Source organism: Xenopus laevis, chromosome 8L, assembly GCF_017654675.1.
Source record: "Xenopus laevis strain J_2021 chromosome 8L, Xenopus_laevis_v10.1, whole genome shotgun sequence".
NCBI classification, from domain to species: Eukaryota; Metazoa; Chordata; class Amphibia; order Anura; family Pipidae; genus Xenopus; species Xenopus laevis.
In genome coordinates, this window is record NC_054385.1 from 65,627,155 (window position 1) to 65,647,168 (window position 20,014).

The 20,014-nt window shown below is 43.0% G+C and overlaps 2 protein-coding genes across 4 annotated transcripts in view; both read left to right on the top strand.

Moving 5' to 3' along the window:
• The window catches only part of skiv2l.L (Ski2 like RNA helicase L homeolog), a 34,571-nt gene extending 15,186 nt beyond the window's left edge, over positions 1-19,385 (top strand). For all 3 annotated transcript variants that reach the window (XM_041572882.1, XM_041572883.1, XM_041572884.1), the window contains exons 16-31: positions 1,250-1,343; positions 1,579-1,791; positions 2,022-2,132; positions 2,338-2,449; positions 2,919-3,037; positions 3,285-3,422; positions 4,252-4,389; positions 5,144-5,248; positions 5,331-5,487; positions 5,606-5,732; positions 6,142-6,352; positions 6,459-6,569; positions 7,791-8,009; positions 8,593-8,733; positions 11,163-11,369; positions 19,113-19,385. In XM_041572882.1, coding sequence (XP_041428816.1) covers positions 1,250-1,343; positions 1,579-1,791; positions 2,022-2,132; positions 2,338-2,449; positions 2,919-3,037; positions 3,285-3,422; positions 4,252-4,389; positions 5,144-5,248; positions 5,331-5,487; positions 5,606-5,732; positions 6,142-6,352; positions 6,459-6,569; positions 7,791-8,009; positions 8,593-8,733; positions 11,163-11,363 — 2,197 coding nt within the window. In that variant the 3' untranslated portion in view covers positions 11,364-11,369; positions 19,113-19,385. The remainder of the gene's footprint in view (positions 1-1,249; positions 1,344-1,578; positions 1,792-2,021; positions 2,133-2,337; positions 2,450-2,918; positions 3,038-3,284; positions 3,423-4,251; positions 4,390-5,143; positions 5,249-5,330; positions 5,488-5,605; positions 5,733-6,141; positions 6,353-6,458; positions 6,570-7,790; positions 8,010-8,592; positions 8,734-11,162; positions 11,370-19,112) is intronic.
• On the top strand, positions 12,730-15,160 carry LOC121397049. The gene is made up of 2 exons (XM_041572885.1): positions 12,730-13,767; positions 14,075-15,160. Exons 1-2 carry the CDS (start codon positions 13,615-13,617, stop codon positions 15,158-15,160), a joined length of 1,239 nt encoding a protein of 412 aa, XP_041428819.1. The 5' UTR covers positions 12,730-13,614.
• Positions 19,386-20,014: the final 629 nt, after the last annotated feature.

A 20,014-nucleotide genomic window follows, 5' to 3' on the forward strand; every position in this document is an offset into this window, starting at 1 on the left:
TAAAGGGATACTGTCATGGGAAAAAATTTTTTTTCAAAATGAATCAGTTAATAGTGCTGCTCCAGCAGAATTCTGCACTGAAATCCATTTCTCAATAGAGCAAACAGATTTTTTTATATTCAATCTTGAAATCTGACATGGGGCTAGACATTTTGTCAATTTCCCAGCTGCCCCATGTCATGTGACTTGTGCTCTTATAAACTTCAATCACTCTTTACTGCTGTACTGCAAGTTGGAGTGATTATCACCCCCTCCCTTTCCCCCCCCCAGCAGCCAAATAAAAGAACAATGGGAAGGTAACCAGATAACAGCTCCCTTACACAAGATAAGAGCTGCCTGGTAGATATAAGAATAACACTCAATAGTAAAAACCCATGTCTCACTGAGACACATTCAGTTACATTGAGAAGGACAGAAAGCATTTCTCTCCTGAAGTGCAGGCACAAGTCACATGACCAGGGGCAGCTGGGAAATTGACAATATGTCTAGCCCCATGTCAGATTTCAAAATTGAATATAAAAAAATCTGTTTGCTCTTTTGCGAAATGGATTTCAGTGCAGAATTCTGCTGGAGCAGCACTATTAACTGATTCATTTTGAAAAAAAATTTTTTTCCCATGACAGTATCCCTTTAATAAAAAAACCATTGAATGAGGGTTACCTATCACTGGGCATTTTTATGTGTATTGTCTGCCCTGTGGAAAATTGAACACTTTTAATGAGGGCTGACTAAGTTGAATATGCAGGTAAGGAAAATTATTTTAGATCTTTGTAGCATGATGTTATGTGGAAGAGCAAATCTGGGCACTGTGCGTGCATATATTGTGCCTAAGTAAGTGAATGAGTGGACAATCCAGATCTTGGCTGCAGATATTACATTGCCCTTGTTTACATATATTATAGTCCATTTGAGCTAATCAACCCTACCCTACAATGACTTGTTTGTGTGCTTACCTCAATCTAAGGAGAAATTAGAAGGGTATCACAGTGCTGACATAGGATAAAGCAAGCAAATTCCAATTCCAAGTCTTAATAATTCTTTTACTGTATCTTCAATATTTCTGTGCATGATCATAATGACATGGCATTATGCATGAGGTTATATACTGTTATAAAAAAGCTTATTTAATGTTCCCAGGACAAGCACAAGTTACTAAGCATTATGGCAACCCTCACAGATAACGCAGATAGAAGGTATCATATTAAGATGCCCTATATTGTTTATATTTTTTTATCTTATTTTCCATTAGATACTATGCTGCAGTTGAGGCAAAGAAAGAACGATCCTCTAAGTACTCGCAAACATTTGGTGCAAAACACCCGCATGGAGTAGGACCTGGACATGTGAGTGTGGAAATGGAGTGACAGAAAAGGGTAATTCAGGGTTAAATCCAGTATTACAGGTGGGTACATATAATAGGTTGACAGACAAATCCCAGCATGGCATAAACAGAAGGTAAAAAGGTAAAAAAAAAAAATGCTATATCAATGACAGGAAGAAAATATTGGGGGAAGGTAGCCCTGTAACATGCACGGGTGTAGATTGTGGCAAACTAAAAACAAATTCTTCATTCTACAGGATAAGGGAACATGGTTGTCCTTGGTGCAGTCTCTCAAGATGCGGGAGGCACTGCCTGTTGTGGTATTTACGTTCTCACGCACAAGGTGTGAGCAGAACGCTACAGCATTGAGCACTGTTGACCTGTGCACCACAGCAGAGAAAAGTGAAGTCCAAACTTACTACACAAAATGTCTTAGCCGCCTACGTGGAGGAGACCGTCAACTGCCACAGGTGCTTCTGTTTGTATTTCTGTGTGTATAATTGAAATTATGTTAAAAAGAGTACTAATTTACTTAAAGGCTTCTTTATTTTCATTAATTTATTTATATTCACATTCTGATGTGTTTATTAGTAAAATTTATGGAAGTGTGGATGTTTATTTACAGCTTTTGTGTGTTATTTTGTCCCATGCCTGTAAGTATATAGGGCATATATTCCAACATACATGTTTCATGTCCCAGATTTTACACATGCTTGATCTGCTAAAGAGAGGAATTGGAATTCATCACAGTGGTATCCTGCCCATCTTGAAGGAAGTTGTAGAGATGCTGTTCAGCAAGGGACTTGTCAAAGTAAGCGTGTGTGTGTGTGTGTGACCTTTGGCATGCTTCTTGAACACAACTCCAGCTCAATAGAGTGTATGGGAGGGATTGAGAATGTAGGACTTCTTGATTTTTATAGGAATCCAGCCTTTCCATGGTAGTGAGATTGGTCAGATTTTAATAAAGCAAATCATTTTTCTTCCATCCTTAAATATTCATGTATTCTGTTTGTCAGATCCTCTTTGCTACAGAGACTTTTGCCATGGGAGTAAACATGCCTGCACGCACAGTCGTTTTTGATTCAATCAGAAAACATGATGGATCCAACTTCCGAGACCTGACACCAGGTGATGTTTACTTATGCGGCTGGTAGATTGTTTAGCATTATGTCATACACACAACATATCATCATATTCCATTTGGTGCATGGGTTATAAGTTGTTATCATCTGTAAAAAATGTGGAAATCTCTTCATAATGTATGTACAATTTCTGTCACAATGAGTCATGGTGCCATCTTTTAACATTAAATGTGTGTAACATACATACATAATATCCTAGTACAACTTAATTGTATATGCAGCTTAAGGATGCAGCTATATTTTGCACGTTTGAGCATATTGTAACCTCCTTTATATCAGAGAAAATAAACTGAGAAAGGAGGAATGATTTGCTTAAAAGAAGCATATACACTTTTATATACTATATATACATGTATCAACTGGAGTGTGAGTATTTTAATTCTGCAAACGCATGGTAACAAATACAGTTTCATATTACTGAGATGCTATCTTATTTGTGTATCTATGTTTTGCAGGGGAGTATATACAGATGGCTGGCCGTGCAGGACGTCGAGGTCTAGATAACACTGGAATGGTGATTATATTGTGTAAAGCAGATGTACCAGAGATGAGTGACCTGCACAAGATGATGCTGGTAAGGAAAAGTGGATGATGCATAGGTGTATGTATAGCCCTATTAATAATGATGGGCTAATAGGTAAAACAGCAATTTGACCAAGGAGAGGGGACAAAAGTAATTATTACAAATACATATACCAGCAATTGTATTTAACTATATTTTTTATTTTATGTCTTCATTTATCTGTTTCTGCTTTGACTTTGTCCATAACATGATATTTTTATCTTCCACTTTCTTCTGACACGCACTTCCTCTCCCGCAGGGAAAACCCACACAGCTACAATCTCAGTTCCGTCTCACTTATTCCATGATTCTGAATCTTCTTCGTGTTGAAGCTCTCAGGGTTGAGGATATGATGAAGAGGAGTTTTGCCGAGTCCAGGACTCAAAGAGACAGCAAAGTAATAGAAGTTGCTGCAGACACTATGGAGTTATTAATCATTCCTCTTGCTCTGCTTGAATGGGATATAGTTATAATCATAACATAACATTTAATAACATAGGTATTGAGGAAAGGTTGTTTAAAATATGTTCCCCACTCCCACCACAAATATTCTGGAACAAGAAATCCCAGGATACCTCCAACTGGCCATAGATAGGAAGATTTATCCTTATGCCCAACAAATGATTTTGTGTTGCAATCTCCCAACCTACAACTAAACATTCAGATTAAATAAAGTAGCAAAAAGAAAAATATTAGATGATGTTCTGGCAATTAATTGATAGACATCCATTGTACGAATGTTATGTTCAACAAATTGTAGTGACAGTCACCCATATTGTCAGATAGGCAATACATGCAGAGATATCGATAGCCAACAGAAATCTTCTAACTCTTCTGATAGACTAAATGGGCGATCGTCATGGTATGAAAAATGTCAGGAAAATCCACACACAGTCCGAAAATCATATTAACCTAAATTTCGTACAACTTTACCTTTGCGTCTATGGTGAACTTTTGAGTTATTTGATAATTTAGATAAAAGGACCATTTGTTGTGACAGCATACTTCAGAAATTAGACTAATCCTTTCCTTTAATTTTTCATACTAATTCAATTAGATCCTTTATGGTGTAGGTCTGTAAATAACCTCTAATGAAGCCTCAGAAGAAATAATATACCTGTCCCCCTTACCCTCCTCCTGGACAAATGTAGAAGCACTGATTAACGGCAGTTGTAAGTTTACTTCCCCTTCCAGTGTCATCTGAAATTATTCTCTTGGACCTCTAGGCCCACGAGCAACGTATAAAGCTTCTTACCCAACAGATGGCAGACATGGGTGATATTGAGTGTTCTGGAGACCTGGCAGATCTCCGTGACTACTTTGTCACTGTTCAGGAACTCATTCATACCCGTGAGAACGTGCAGGTAAGGTCCTGGCACAGATTGAAAAGATTTTTTGTATACCTTTCTTTTGTTAGATTATTACAGCTTTTAGAGATAATAATAATTGCATTTGATTATGCAAGTCTAGTGAATAATGAAGGTGGTAATAATAAACGTTTTATAGCAAGGTTATTCAAGGGCTCATACAATTACTGTCATTGCAAGAACTAGGTAATGAGCTTTAGTTACTCAGCTGAAACTGAATTGTGAAGAAAGATTGTGGAACCTTAAAGGAGAAGCAAAACCCTAAAGTTAGAGAAAAAACCTTACCCCCCCCCCACCCTACATAGACCCTCCTCCCTCCAGCCTAGCTGCTACCCTGGACGAATGCCCTTAAATCTTTACTTACCCTTCGGTGCAGATTCTGTCCAGCTGAGTTCACCGGCGCCATCTTCAGCCTCTTCAGGTCTTCTCCCGGCACTTCAGCAATTTCCGTGAGTTTCGGCACGTGTGCAGTTGTCGCGAAACAGTAAATTGCTCCAACTGCACATGAGCCTATACCGCACTTACTTCCCGAAGATTACCGAAGAGAAGAAGATGGCGCCCATGAACTCTGCTGGACAGAATCTGCACCGAGGGGTAAGTAAAGACTTGGGGGCATTTGCCTGGGGTAGCAGCTAGGTTGGGGGGGGTCTATGTATGGGGTATGTTTTTTTTTTTTTTACTTTAGGTGTTGCTTCTCCTTTAAGGGCACTCACAGTCAGATACTCAGATTTCACATTGTCTTCTTTTCTAGAAAAGAGTGGTAGAGTCTATCAATGGAATGAAATGTTTGAGTGTGGGTCGCATCATCATCATCAGTACTGAGTATCACCCATGGGTGCCAGGTGTGATTCTACAGGTAAAGCTGAGCCTGATATGGCAGTCGGGGAGGCATTGTCTGTGATGCATTTCTCTTGTTAGTCTTTTTATTTATCCCACAGGTATCTTCTGATGCCTCCAATAGAGTTTATACCACTCTTGTGCTATGTGAGAAGAAAAGAGAAATTGGAGTCACACATCTCGAGACACGAGAAAAGGAAGGAAAGAAAGCACCTGTTCCTGAAGATTTGCTGATGGGCAAAGTGTTCCGACCTGAGGGTAAGAGAATGGGGTTTACAATACTTTGAGCTAAGTCCAAATATCATATGTTTGTAGACAGGACAAATCTGTTTCCAGATATATTTTATCTTAATATCTCTCTATTGTGCTTCATCAGGCCCCTGTGATTACAAACTTCTTAAGCTCCGCTCATCAGATATAAATATTGTAACTGGAAAAACATTACGGATCCATGCAGACAAGATCCTAGATGATATTACCAGGAGCCAGATGCCTCGCTACAGGTAGCTGCCTATCATTATCATGATGTATCTTGCATATACTCAATTTCCACTTTTGCATCTCTATTTAATTACAGTAGAACCTCCATTTTGCATTTTTTCAGGGGAACAGACAAAAATGGTGTAAAATCTGTGAAATGTGTTATGCATTATATATTGTTGGGACCGGAAAAAGAGAGTATGTTAAATTGAAGTTTCACTGTATTGTCTAATCCTACTTATTCCCTTTATACGTTATACATAATCACATTCTGGTTTCTCTCCCTCGCACTCTAAATCACATTTATATGGATTATATGCATGTAACATACCATATAGCAATGGCCACCTCTCTATCTACATGTCAACCTTTTCCAGTTTTTGGTTTTTTTTCCACTTTATTTCTCTCTTATCTTTATATCCACACACACAGAAATGACCCTCCAGGCCCTGCAGTCTCAAGTGTGACCCAGGAGCTCTCTCGGCTCTCTGATCTACCTCCAGGCTCCCTATCCTCGTTATGTCCAGTCAATGATCTTCAACTTAAGGACCTGGAACTAGTGGAGGCAGTAAGCAGAGGAAAAAAGCTAGAAGGGGCATTACAGAGCTTCACGTGTCCTAACAGTCCCAGATTCAACACACAGGTATCCTGGCCTCTGATTTGCATCATTTGCCTCACTTTATGTTTGTTCCAAAGTATTACGGTATGTACAATGTGATGAATAACACACAACATTGTATTTTTTTTAGTATATTCTCCTGGAGCAGAGATCACAGGTCCTGAATGAGTTAGAGCGACTTCGCTTCTTGACATCTGACCAGTCACTGAGCCTTTTGCCAGAGTACCAGCAAAGAGTCAATGTGAGATACTACAAACTGATGGTTGTTATACTGATTTCAAGACCAGGCCCTGGCTGGCCATCTGTGAACTTGGGAAAATGCAGGTTGGGCCACTGTCTGTGTAATGTAAATAGGCCGCACAGCCTGCTGTCCCATTACTGTAAATGTAATGAGGCTGCTGTTGCTGACAAACACCACTAGATGTCACTTATTTCTTAAGTGACTTCTGGAACCTGTAAGGGTCTGGCCACACGGGCAGATTCAGGGAGATTAGTCGCCAGGCGACAAATCTCTTCTTCACGGGAAACCCTGGCCACCAATTTTTTTTTACTTGGGGGTCCGCCCACCAATTTTTTTTCCACTTGTGTGTGTGGGGGGGCTGGGCACTATTGTTTGTTTTAGCTTGGATGGAGCAGTCCACCAATGTTTTTTTAACTGGAGGGGGGGGGGGCTGGTCACCAATTTTTTTTTTCTTTTTATCGGAGGCCCTGACCACCTTTCCCCCCCCTTATTTTATTGGGGGGCCCTAACTACCAGTGGGTGCGGGAGCTTGGCTGCCAGTATTACACATGTATACAGGTATGGGACCTGTTATTCAGAATGCTGGAGACCTGGAGTTTTCCAGATAACAGATCTTTCCAAAATTTGGATCTTTGTCTGTGTCTACTAGAAAATCATGTGAACATTAAATAATCTTTAATAATCAATAATCTTATTTTGCTCTCAATAAAGACTAATTATATCTTAGTTTGGCTCAAGTTCAAGGTTCTGTTTTATAATTACAGAGAAAATTAAATCCATTTTAAACATTTAGATTATAATGGAGTCTATGGGAGATGCCTTTCTGTAATTCTGGATAATGGGTTTCTATATAACCAATCCCATACCTGAAGTGGGCTGCTTTGATTTTTTTTTTTTTTTTTTTTTTTGCCAGGGCTGCATTTTTCTCCCAGTCCGGCCCTGTTCAAGACAATGGGATAACTGAATAAGATTGTCATAAGAAGTCTTATGTGGCCTGAAGATGATACTTTTATAATAACAGCAAGCTTTCAGAACATTTCAGTTCCTTTTTCAAGATAATTTGCTTCAAACTACTTTTGTTATGTTTCATATAAAATTATTTCCCTGTAATTTTTTTTTTGATTGGCTAAAAAAAATACCAACTGCTTTAAAGTAAAGACTGTCTGTGTCACACCAAGATTCATGTTTAACATATTACCTGTCTTTTATAACCATTTACAGGTCCTTCGCACACTGCAGTATATAGATGATGGTGGGGCAGTTCAGCTAAAGGGCAGAGTGGCCTGTGAGGTCAGCAGCCATGAGCTCTTGGTAACTGAGCTGGTCCTGGATGGTGCACTGTCGCCACTAGCACCTGAAGAAATTGCAGCTTTGCTTTCATGTCTGGTTTTCCAGCACAAGACTCAGTGTGAACCCCGTCTTACCGACATCCTTAAGCAGGTAATATTAGCTTACTAAACTCATCTGTCAACAAATCTTTATTGTGGTTGACGTCCACAAAAAAGGATAAGAAAGGTGTATGTGGTGAGTTATGCTAGTTTTACCAGTAATATTGACTTTTTTTGCTTAGGCGACTTACTTCCCTCTCCTTTTATAGTATGTTTTCGCTACATTCTGGGCCAAACCTGAGATAGTAACATATTTATTTGCAAAACACAACTAATAGCTGTCCTTTGTGTGAAATTAGTTTGTGTTGAAAGAAGCAAGCACAAGCTTCAAGTAGACAGCACTGCACGCTGAGATTTCTTTAAAAGGCCTTTATTAAAAAAGGGCTTATTTTTGGACAAATGTATAGCAGTGATGTTTCAGGCTCACAACAGCCTTTCCTCAAGCTACTGAATGCAGATTTGTGAAACCATTTTATATCATTCATCGCAGCGCCATCTAATGGCTAATTGCTTTTCACACAAAAAAAAACCTCAGCTGGAAGAAGCAAGCATACATATTTTTGAAGAGATGGTTAAAACATATATCATGCTCTAATTTATTAAATAACCTTTTTTTGTTGCCTCAACTTAATTAGGGAGTTAAAAAAGTGCGTGAGCTGGCTGAGCGCTTGGCGCTAATACAACGAGAATGCGGCCTGCGTGAGTCGGTGGAAGACTTTGTGGCCCAATATAAGTTTGGTCTCACGGAGGTTGTCTATGAATGGGCACGTGGCATGGTAAGTACAGCCAGGTAACATAAAGCCTAAGGGGAAGCAATGTTATTGCTGTCGTATAAACACTAGAAAGGGTAAGCTTACTGAAAAATAGAGAAGTCAAGTGAATAAACCGGCAGTTCTTTATTGGCTTAGGACAAAAAGATGTTTCCGAAGTCATTCATCCAGTGTGTTTTTCAGAATGATTTGTAGGAGTATTTTGCTAGGCATAAGGCACCTATTGCAGTCATTCACTGAACATACCCATATAGCATGCAGGTTTGCAGTGATATCACATATTATTTTATACTTTACAGCAGTGCTGTCCAACTTCTGTGGTACTGAGGGCCAAAATTTTACTGGCCTATGTGGTGGAGGGCCAATAATAGAAGTCAGTATTGGCCACTCCCCCTTTTAAACCACACCCACTGTAAACCACACCCATATTACCACAAGAACTTTTAAGATCATATCCACATTAACGGTGGTAGCACACCAAAAAACCAAATGGTTGGTGCTCACTGCAGGGAAATCCCTTGAAGTTATGTTAGAAACATACCCTTAAATCCATATGCCTCCTCCTCTCCTGTGGATAACACAGCAACCCCCCAACACATGATTAAACACCTTAGGGGCCCCTAACAACAATTTCAAAATGCTAACAAACCCCAAGAACAAACCCCTAACAGGCTTACATCCCACAGGCAGCGTAGGGCAAGCAGAGACTGGCACACACAAGCAGCACTGGGCAAGCAGAGAATGGCACACACAGGCAGCACTGGGCAAGCAGAGAATGGCACACACAGGCAGCGCTGGGCAAGCAGAGAATGTCACACACAAGCAGCACTGGCCAAGCAAAGAATGGGACACACAAGCAGCACAGGGCAAGCAGAGAATGGCACACACAAGCAGCACTGGCCAAGCAAAGAATGGGACACACAAGCAGCACAGGGCAAGCAGAGAATGGCACACACAAGCAGCACTGGCCAAGCAAAGAATGGGACACACAAGCAACACTGAGTAAGCAGAGAATGGCACACACAAGCAGCACTGGCCAAGCAAAGAATGGGACACACAAGCAGCACAGGGCAAGCAGAGAATGGCACACACAGGGAGGGAAGGCAGAACAGAGGAGGAGACATGGAAAACTATCATTCTAATATATACTACATACAGTGACACAGTGCTGGTGCCCCATTAGCATTTTGAATAAGGTGTGAACAGGTGAACAATGAGGGCAGTTTCAGTCTGGGTCTCAGGTGTGAACAGTACAGTTTTTAGGATATAAACAATAGAGGTGTCACAAATGTGAACAATACAGGGGATTAGTCTGAATTTAAAATTTAAACAATGCAGGGGCCAGTTAATCTCTGTAGTAATACCTTTTTAAATTTACATATGGTAAACAAACACAGCAGGTAGGTGGAGGGCCACAGAATGGGGGGTCGTGGGCCACCAGTTGGACAGCCCTGCTTTACAGCATAGATGTGTTGAATAATTTTGTAACGGTGGTGTGTTTTTTGTGCCTGTAATTGTTAATGCATATTTCTATGTGTGTGTTCAGAGCTAGTTGCATATAAATATACATAGAGATATATTTGGGTTTCTTTACCAATGCTATAGGTAAAGCTCTAGGGCAGGTGTTAATTACATGCTGCTCAATGCCTTGCATCCCCTGGCACTCCCCAGCTTGTGTGCTCTAAATAAAGTCCAAGCTAGATGGATTCCATAGGATATCTATATGCCACCCAACCTCTGTCCCTTCTGCATGCAGTGCTGGTAAATACATGCAGCACTGCATACAAAGTACAACCAAATATTTTTACTACATCCTAGGAATGCAAATAGCACGCACAGAAGCAAATTGTGCCTCTTTTGCACTTACTATGCATTCAATTTGGCTGTTGTGCAGTGCATTGTAGGACATGGTCCTGACCTGAACGCTTTCTGAACAGTTATATTTAAAGAAAATGGTACATATTATTTTATAGGTAATAGAATTATATTAACTGGGATTGTCTGAAGGTGGGTTACCAGTCCTCTGAGAAGCCCCTGATAAGATGATCAGATGCTGCTGCTTAGAGAAGAGAGAGGTTTGTTTAAGGTAGCTTGGCGGTTATGAACAAAATGTCCTGCTGAGAAGGAAGTTAGTGCTTTAAAATAGCAAAAACATGTAACATATATGTAATCAATATACAGTGCAAATGATCATATAATAGTAGTAGCAGTACATAAGTAAGTACTCAAAAGAGTATTGTGATACCTCTGAGATGGGAGGTGCTATTAGCTAACAGACAGTAGCTAATAAGCAGGTGGATTATTTTCTTTCCGCATGATGAATTAATACTGAATTGACACAAATGAATACCTTAATGTTTACAATTGTGTTTTGTGGTTATTCATATTAAAAATTACATCAGAAGAGTAAACTTGCACTGATATTCTACCCACAGCCCTTCTCTGAGATCATGACACTAACCGATATCCAAGAAGGCTTGATTGTGCGGTGTGTGCAGCGGCTGGATGAGGCTTGTCGAGATGTACGCTCAGCAGCACGCCTTGTAGGAGACGCAACACTCTGTGCAAAAATGGATGCCGCATCTCAGCTTATTAAGAGAGACATTGTCTTTGCTGCCAGCTTGTACACTCAGTAGTTTCAGGTAGGATGGTGCGTATATAACTATATATATATATATATATATATATATATATATATATATATATATATATATATATATATATATATATATATATATATATAGTACTGTTCAGTTCATCTTCTTTTGTTACCCAAATCCATTACACCATGCTGTATTTTCTCTATATATCATTAAGACTATTACTTGTCTTGTTGTTAAGGCCACTAAAAAGACTTGTTTATACAGATGTATAACACAAAATGTATAATGACAGTCTACTATGTATAGTTTTTTTTTCCACTGCTCAGCTGTAGTTTGTATTCGGTACTAACTAATCCAGAATGGATCTTTGTTCATAGCAAAACAATTATGTGGTTGTTTTTGCTGTTTAAATGGCTAGAATTTTGCATAATGGATTCTATCTAATAGAAATCATTTTCACTCCTGCCATTTTTAACACAACCCTGTGTTTTCCATCTAGCGTTTTCCCAGTTCAATGCCCAGTGCAGTACCCCTGTATATAAACAGAACATAAAGCTTCACACTGAACAGCTGCCACCCAATATGCACAGGCCCATGGCTTGTATTTTAAATCATAAAAACAGATCATTTCTGTGAAATGGTTACCCATTATTAAATAAAAGGTGCAAAGTTTGCCTAGGTGCAGCATAGCAACCAAAAAGATGTTCTTAAGCAGGTGACCAAAAAATTGCACCTGCTGATTGGTTGTTATAGGGGATAAGACCAGTAGCAATTTTGCACCTTTAATTACCTCACACCCTTACTTAATGTATAATTAAAAGCACAATAAAATGCTTGCTTTGACCAATAATTTGCCTGCTGATTTGTTGTTATAGCCAAAAGGGCTAGTAGAGTATGCCACACACAGGTAGGGTAGAGCCGGCATAGGCAGAGTATGACAGGAGACTGGGAAACCTATCAAGGCCATTCTAAGATGAGCAGTATGTACTATATTACAATATGTATGAGGTGTGAACAATGTAGGGAATAACAGTTTTAGTCTGAGGTTCAGGGCTGAACAATGCAGGGGTCAGTTGATCTCCGCGCTGATACCCTTTAAACATACACAAGGTAAGTAGTCACAGCAGGCAGACTTCAAGGGGCACCATGGGCCGCCAGTTTAACAGCATTGCTATAGGTGATAATAAGTGTAGCAAACTTTGCTCCTGATATTACATAATCCCATTAATGTCAAAAATGTCTATCCAATAAAATGGTGCATTGTTTTATTATTTTAACTACTAGTTAAAGTACCAGTAACATCAAAAAATTAAATTGTTTTAATGTAATAAAAATATAATGCAGTGTTGCCCTGCACTAGTAAAACTGCTGTGTTTGCTTCAGAAACACTACTTTCTCTGTCGTCTTAGGGGGACACAGGGAACCATGGGGTTAAGCTCCATCCTCCAGGAGGCAGGACACTTGAATAATTAAATAAGGGGCGTGCCCATCAGGCTTCACCCCATACACTGTACATTCCTCTTCAGTTTTTTAAGTGTCCTGCTCCCGGGAGGATGGACCGTCGCATGTCTCTACGTTCAGTCTTGAGCTGATACCTGGGGTGAGGCCTGAAAAGCAGGGTTACCTGTTTTCATAGAGGCAGCCCCCTACGAGGAGCTACACACCGGGGTCAGCAATAGCATTAGCTAAGACCACCTAGACGTTGCCTGCCTGAATGTCTCAGAGCAGAGGGTCTGGCCGGTGGCACAATGTCTGCACTGTAGCAGGTCTGTCTGCCTAAGAGTTCTTAGGAACTACCCCTCTCCCCCCCCCCTCTCTTTACCCTGGTCCTCCCTCCTGTAGCTCTCCCTGCCTGGCTATCATTGGGCCTGCATTGGCTCCTACCTGGTCCGTTTTTTGTTCCCTGCAAAATGGGGCAGCTCCTAGGATGTGCGCTGTAGCAGGCGCATTGAGGCAGGCTGCTGGAAGGGGGGATGCCGGTGCAGGCTGCGACGCTGCTGGCAGCCATCTCCGTGTGGCGCAGGAAGTGGAACGCATTGCGTTCCGTCTACAGTCTGTTCGGCGGCCATCTTGGTTTGGCGCGAACCGGAGCGCATGTGCGCATGCGCAAGTGCGCATGCGCGCGCACGCAATGGAACGCATATGCGTTCCAGCGGCCATTTTGAGTAACGAAAAGCATAGCAGCAGCAGCACAGAGCAGCTGAGAGAGAGAGAGACAGAAGCGACTCAGCTTAAAGTCTCATAGGTGTTATCAGGCAGTACCCAATACACTCTACCTTTCCTTATGGCAGAAGGTAAGTCAGTGGGACTGTTCACGAGGGCTGGACGGAAGGGGTCCTTAACAGCACAGGTGACTTACCTAGCTTGTTCTGTATGCCAACAAAAAATTCCAGGGGGACAGGGGGAGCCGCTGTGCAGGTCCTGCAACAAGGGGCAGGGGCAGTGTCGGACTGGGCCGGCGGGACACCGGGAAAAAACCCGGTGGGCCCCGGGCTCTTGTGGGCCCCGCCGGCCCAGATCCGCTACTTAATTTGGCTGCGCGACCCCACTTTGTCGGGGGTCGCGGTAGAAAAGAGGATCTGCGCATGCGCACAAAGGTATTGCTGCGCGTGCGCACAAATGCGGCGCCGCGCGCATGCGCACTGCATTCGATGAAGCACGCCGGAGCAGCAGCGGGGGCCGGAGCGGGGCCCTGGGGCAATAGCCCCGGTGGGCCCAAAGCCCCCCAGTCCGACCCTGGGCAGGGGGAAACCACTGCTTCAGGGGGGCTTCCAGCAGAAGCAACTGGGGTAACAGTTATGTCCCAGGAAGACTTAGGAGCGGCAGCAGAGCCTCCTGCGCCCCTATGGGCAGTACAGCTCTCACAGTCATTGGCAGCGCTACAAGGTTTACCTGCTATTGCGGAGAATCTAGGCAAAACACTAGTGAGGCTAAACCACAGGACTAGTGGCAAACGTAGACGAATGGAGGATGCTAGTGTGGATGTTAGGAATCCTAATGCGTCTGACGACTCATCTCCTGAGCTGCTATCATCTCAGTCAGAGGGGGAAATTGAGTCTCCTGGGTCTGTCTCTGCTGATGAGGAAGAGATTCAGGATGAAGGAAAGGATCGTGACAGTCTACATGACATAGACGGCATAATCAAAGGGGTTCTTGAGGTGCTTAATATTTCTCAGAAGCCTAAACACACTGCAGAAGCGTCAAACTTATTCAAGAGACAACACAAGTCTTCTGTTTGTTTTCCGGAGAATGACCAACTCCAAAGTTTGATTCAGAACGAGTGGGACTCACCTGAACACAAATTTCAGACGAATAAAAAGTTTAATAAACTATATCCATTTCCTAAAGAACTAGTGAATGTTTGGTCTAACCCACCAGTAGTTGATGCTCCTGTGTCTAGACTCTCAAAGTCCACCACACTGCCAGTCACAGATGCAGCAGCTTTTAAAGATTCCTCAGACAGACGGCTAGAGGGGTTTTTACGTGCAGTTTACTCATCTGCAGGTTCGACGCTGCGTCCATGTCTGGCGTCAGCATGGGTGTCCAGGGCTGTTCAGGCATGGTCAGAAGCTCTGGTTAAAGACATTCAGAGTGGTACCTCCTCGCGACAGGAGCTGTTAGAATCGGCACAGGCTATTGCTGAGGCATCTAGCTATCTTTGTGATGCCACTCTGGACACTTCTCAAGTCACGGCCCGGACGTCGGCCTTGTCCGTTGCGGCACGCAGAACTTTATGGCTCAAGAATTGGTCGGCGGATGTCAGCTCCAAGAAGTCGCTGACTTCACTTCCCTTTAAGGGGCAAAGACTGTTCGGGGAGGAGTTAGAGTAAATTATCTCCCAAGCGACGGGGGGTAAGAGTACCTTCCTACCGCAGGCCAGAAGTAGAGCAACCACCTCAAATAGAAGGGGAAAATTTTTTCGTGGCCAAAGTGGCAGATTTAATAGACGAAGCAACTCCCCACAGCGATCTCACTTTCGGTCAAAGACGGGAGACAAAAGTCGGTCCACATGGAAGACCAACAGGCCACACATCAAACCCACAGGAGAGAAGCCCGCCTCAGCCTGACGGGGCACTCCCTCCGGAATCGTTGGAAAAAATAGGGGGCAAGTTACTTCGATTCCGGGAGGAATGGATACATCATTCTTCGGATGTATGGGTAAAAGAAATTGTGACAGAAGGATATCACCTAGATTTCAAAACCATGCCCCCCAAAAGATTTTTCATGTCCAGGGTTCCTCACAGTCCGCAGAAGGCACTAGCTTTCATAGAATGTATAGAAAGACTGGAGCGGTCCGGAGTAATCAGTCCAGTACCACCTACGGAGAGATTCTCAGGTTTCTACTCAAACCTTTTTACAGTGCCAAAGAGGGATGGATCGGTCAGACCAGTGCTCGATCTCAAGGGTCTCAACAAATTCATCCGATCGGTAAAGTTCAAGATGGAAACATTGAGATCAGTCATTCGGGGGATGGAACAGGGGCAACTGTTGATGTCCCTGGATATAAAGGATGCATACCTTCATGTCCCGATATGGCCGCCCCATCATCGTTATTTACGTTTTGCCTTCAAGAACAAGCACTTCCAATTTGTGGCACTTCCGATCGGTCTGTCGTCCGCCCCCAGAGTCTTTACAAAGTTGATGGCAGCAACAGCGGCCACCTTAATGTTACAGGGGATTTCAGTGACACTTTATCTGGACGATCTCCTTCTAAAAGCCAGTTCAGTGATGAGGGCCAAAGAGGACCTGAACAAGGCGGTGCGATTACTCCAGAGCTTCGGATGGACTGTCAACTGGTCCAAGTCCAACACGGAGCCCAGTCACAGAATGATGTTTCTAGGCCTGGAGTTCGACATGATAGAGCAAACTGTGAGCTTACCCACAGACAAGCAGACCAGAATCAGAGACCAAGTCCGCTACTTAATCACCAGTCAAACCACGACGATACACAAAGCAATGCAAGTGTTGGGAACAATGGTCTCAGCCATAGAAGCAGTTCCATTTGCACAAATACACCTGCGACCTCTTCAAGCCTGTATCCTAGCAACATGGAAAGGGGGATCTCTTTCTCGACTCCTGTCGCTGTCGCAGCAGACAAGGACGGCACTTCAATGGTGGTTGAGCCCCGAGAACCTAGCCAGGGGTCAATCATGGGCAATTTCGGAATGGGTGGTGATATCCACGGATGCCAGCCTCAAGGGATGGGGGGCGACATGGGACAAGCAGTCAGCACAAGGTCGATGGTCTCCGGAGGAAGCCAGACTACCAATAAACATTCTGGAACTGAGAGCAGTGAAGCTGGCCCTAATTCAATGGGAAGATCACCTCAGAGCATGCCCAATACGCATTCAAAGCGACAACGCGACAACAGTGGCGTACATAAATCGTCAGGGAGGAACAAGAAGTCGGGCCGCGCTGACGGAAGCCAGGCAGATTCTGCTCTGGGCAGAAATCAATTCAGTAAAGTTGTAATACAATACATATTCCGGGAGTGTCCAACACAAAAGCGGACTTTCTCAGTCGGAATCAGCTGGATCCCGGGGAATGGGAACTACATCCAGAGACATTCCAAGAGCTTGTAGATCAATGGGGGACTCCCAGCATAGATCTAATGGCATCAAGAGACAATCGAAAAGTAACAAGGTTTTTCGCCCGCTGCAGAGACCCATTAGCAGTGGGGGTGGATGCCATGACGCAGCACTGGCAGTTCAACCTCGCATATGTCTTTCCGCCGCTCCCCATGCTGCCAAGGGTTCTGAAGAAGATCAAGCAATCTCTATCAACAGTAATAACAGTGGCCCCATACTGGCCTCGGAGAACTTGGTTCACCGACCTGCAGGAGATGTCCGTAGCGCAACCACTTTGGCTAAAATGCAGGCCAGACCTGCTTCAGCAGGGTCCCATAGCTCACCACAACCCGGGTCTCTTCGCTTTGACGGGATGGCTATTGAGAGGTCCGTTTGGCAGAGACAAGGATTAGATGAGAAGGTCATAACCACTATGCTGAAGGCTCGAAAAGCTTCATCGGCCAAGTCATATCACAGGGTTTGGCAGTCCTACTCCAAGTGTTGCGAAGAATCACATTTTCCGTTTCTGGAACTGCAATTGCCTAGGATATTATCCTTTCTACAACAGGGGCTACAACTGGGTCTCAAGCTCAGTTCTCTTAAAGTCCAGGTGTCGGCCCTGTCAATTCTGTTTCAATCTCGGTTAGCGAATGAAGACTTGATCCGCACGTTTCTACAAGGAGTGGCTCATATCAGGCCGCCTTTCAAGCCACCGGTTGCTAGCTGGGACCTCATTGTAGTGCTGGAGGCAATGCTGGATCCTCCATTTGAGCCAATGCATGCAATATCTGATACATGGATAACCTACAAGGTGGTGTTTCTAGTAGCAATATCATCGACTAGAAGAGTGTCTGAGATTAGCGCCCTGTCGTGTGTTCCTCCTTACCTAATTTTCCACAAGGATAAGGCCGTTCTACGCACGATTCCTGAATTTCTACCCAAGGTAGTATCGGCGTTTCATGTAAACCAAGAAATTGTTCTTCCGTCTCTATGCCCAGACCCTAAGAATGATAAGGAACGTAGAATCCATAATCTGGATGTTGTTAGAGCACTAAGATGGTATGTGGAACGATCAAAACCTTTCCGAAAGTCTCAAGCTCTGTTCGTCATCCCATCCGGCCCCCGTCGGGGTCAGGCAGCTTCCAAGTCGACTATATCAAGGTGGATTAGAGAATCCATAAAACAAGCATATTCCGCAAAGGGAAGATCACCGCCTGAAGGACTCAGGGCTCACTCCACCAGAGCGGTGGGAGCCTCCTGGGCATGGCGAAACTCTGCTTCCTTGGAACAGATCTGTAGGGCGGCTACCTGGTTCTCTGCTCACACATTCTCTAAATTTTACAAAGTCGATACATTTTCTTCCGCCGAGGCTGCCCTCGGACGTAAGGTGTTGCAGTCAGTGATTTCCTAACTCTGCAACCACGTACTTTACTGTTAGCTCGTTCCCACCCTGCTGTTTGGGACTGCTTTGTTAAGTCCCCATGGTTCCCTGTGTCCCCCTAAGACGACAGAGAAAACAGGATTTTTTGATACTCACCGTTAAATCTGTTTCTCTGTAGTCATAAGGGGGACACAGGGCTTCCCACCCTTGACGAGCTTTGACCGGTTTGGTCGAGTTTTTGTTCAGTTTCACTGGTTTCTTTCTGCCTATTAGGAGAGTTTTTTTGAAGTTAACTACGATAGCAGCTTTTGGAACAAACTGAAGAGGAATGTACAGTGTATGGGGTAAAGCCTGATGGGCACGCCCCTTATTTAATTATTCAAGTGTCCTGCCTCCTGGAGGATGGAGCTTAACCCCATGGTTCCCTGTGTCCCCCTTATGACTACAGAGAAACAGATTTAACGGTGAGTATCAAAAAATCCTGTTATTGTTTATATAAATAAGCTGCTGCGTAGCCATGTGGGCAGCTGTTCAAAGGAGAAAAGGCTCAAGTTACACAGCAGATAAGCTCTGTAGAACATAATGTTATCTGTTATCCATTATTTATCCTGTGCCATTTAGCCATTTTTCAAATTTCCGCCATTGCTACTCAGCAGCTTGTTTATATGAACTATAGTAGTGTTTCTGAAGCAAACACATCAGTTTTACCAGTGCAGGACAACACTACATGATATTTTCATTACTTTAAAACACTTTTAGTTTTTGGTGTTACTGTTCGTTTAAAGATTAAAATGTACTCGTGTTTAAGAATTTTTTTGTTTGTTTGTTTTACAGAGATCCGGTCACAGAATATGAAACCAAATAACGGTGCCTGATGTGGCCTGTGAAGTTCAAGGTTTAACCTCCATGAGGTGTGCCTTCATTAGTGTGAGATATACAGAACATAGAAGCCACTCTTAATACCTGAATTCAGCATTATATTCAGTATCACATAAAGGCTATAATTGAATTTCTTAACAACGCCAGAATGAAACCATGCTGATATTTAGGCTGTGTTACTATGGATTTCAGTAGTCCAACTCCTATTAAACCAAATGTGAGCTCTCATTATGTTTTTCTCTTGTTTTGTTTTTTTCCCCTGAGCTGTTATTTTCTTTAGCAAAACAACCGCTACTGGAAGTGTTGTAAATGGAATTTCTCCTAATTGCCCACAGTCTGTTAGCTCAGCATGGCAGGTGGTTTATTTGGTACATGGTAGGGTCAGCAATGCTGTAGCTGCAGGTAGTCAGAAAGTACTTTATGTAGTGTAACACACACTTATGCACAGTTTCAGCAAGAGCCAAAGGAAAGCAAGTAACAAATGTGAAGGTTTTGAAACCGTATGTCTGTGAATTCAAAGCGAGTGTGGGAGCTGCTAAGCAAGTGTTGCATGTGATCTAAATGTTGCATGTGGATTAAGTGTTAAGCAGCGTTAAAAACCTTAGCGTTGGTATCTGAAGAGACAAACAGCTTTTTCTTTTCTCTGTTTGGGGTAAACTGGTAGATACATTTAGTGCATTTATTTTGTTTTGGTGTTTTATCCTGATTCAGATCTTGGAATCTGAACTGCAGACTCTAAGGGGGGAACTTGCAGCACTGAGGGCAGCGGCAAACGTGGGGGAAGAAAGGAGGCTTACAGAGCAACCACTGGCAGGGGCTAGTGGAGTGGGGGGAGGAGAAGGGGCAGTGGAGGCTAA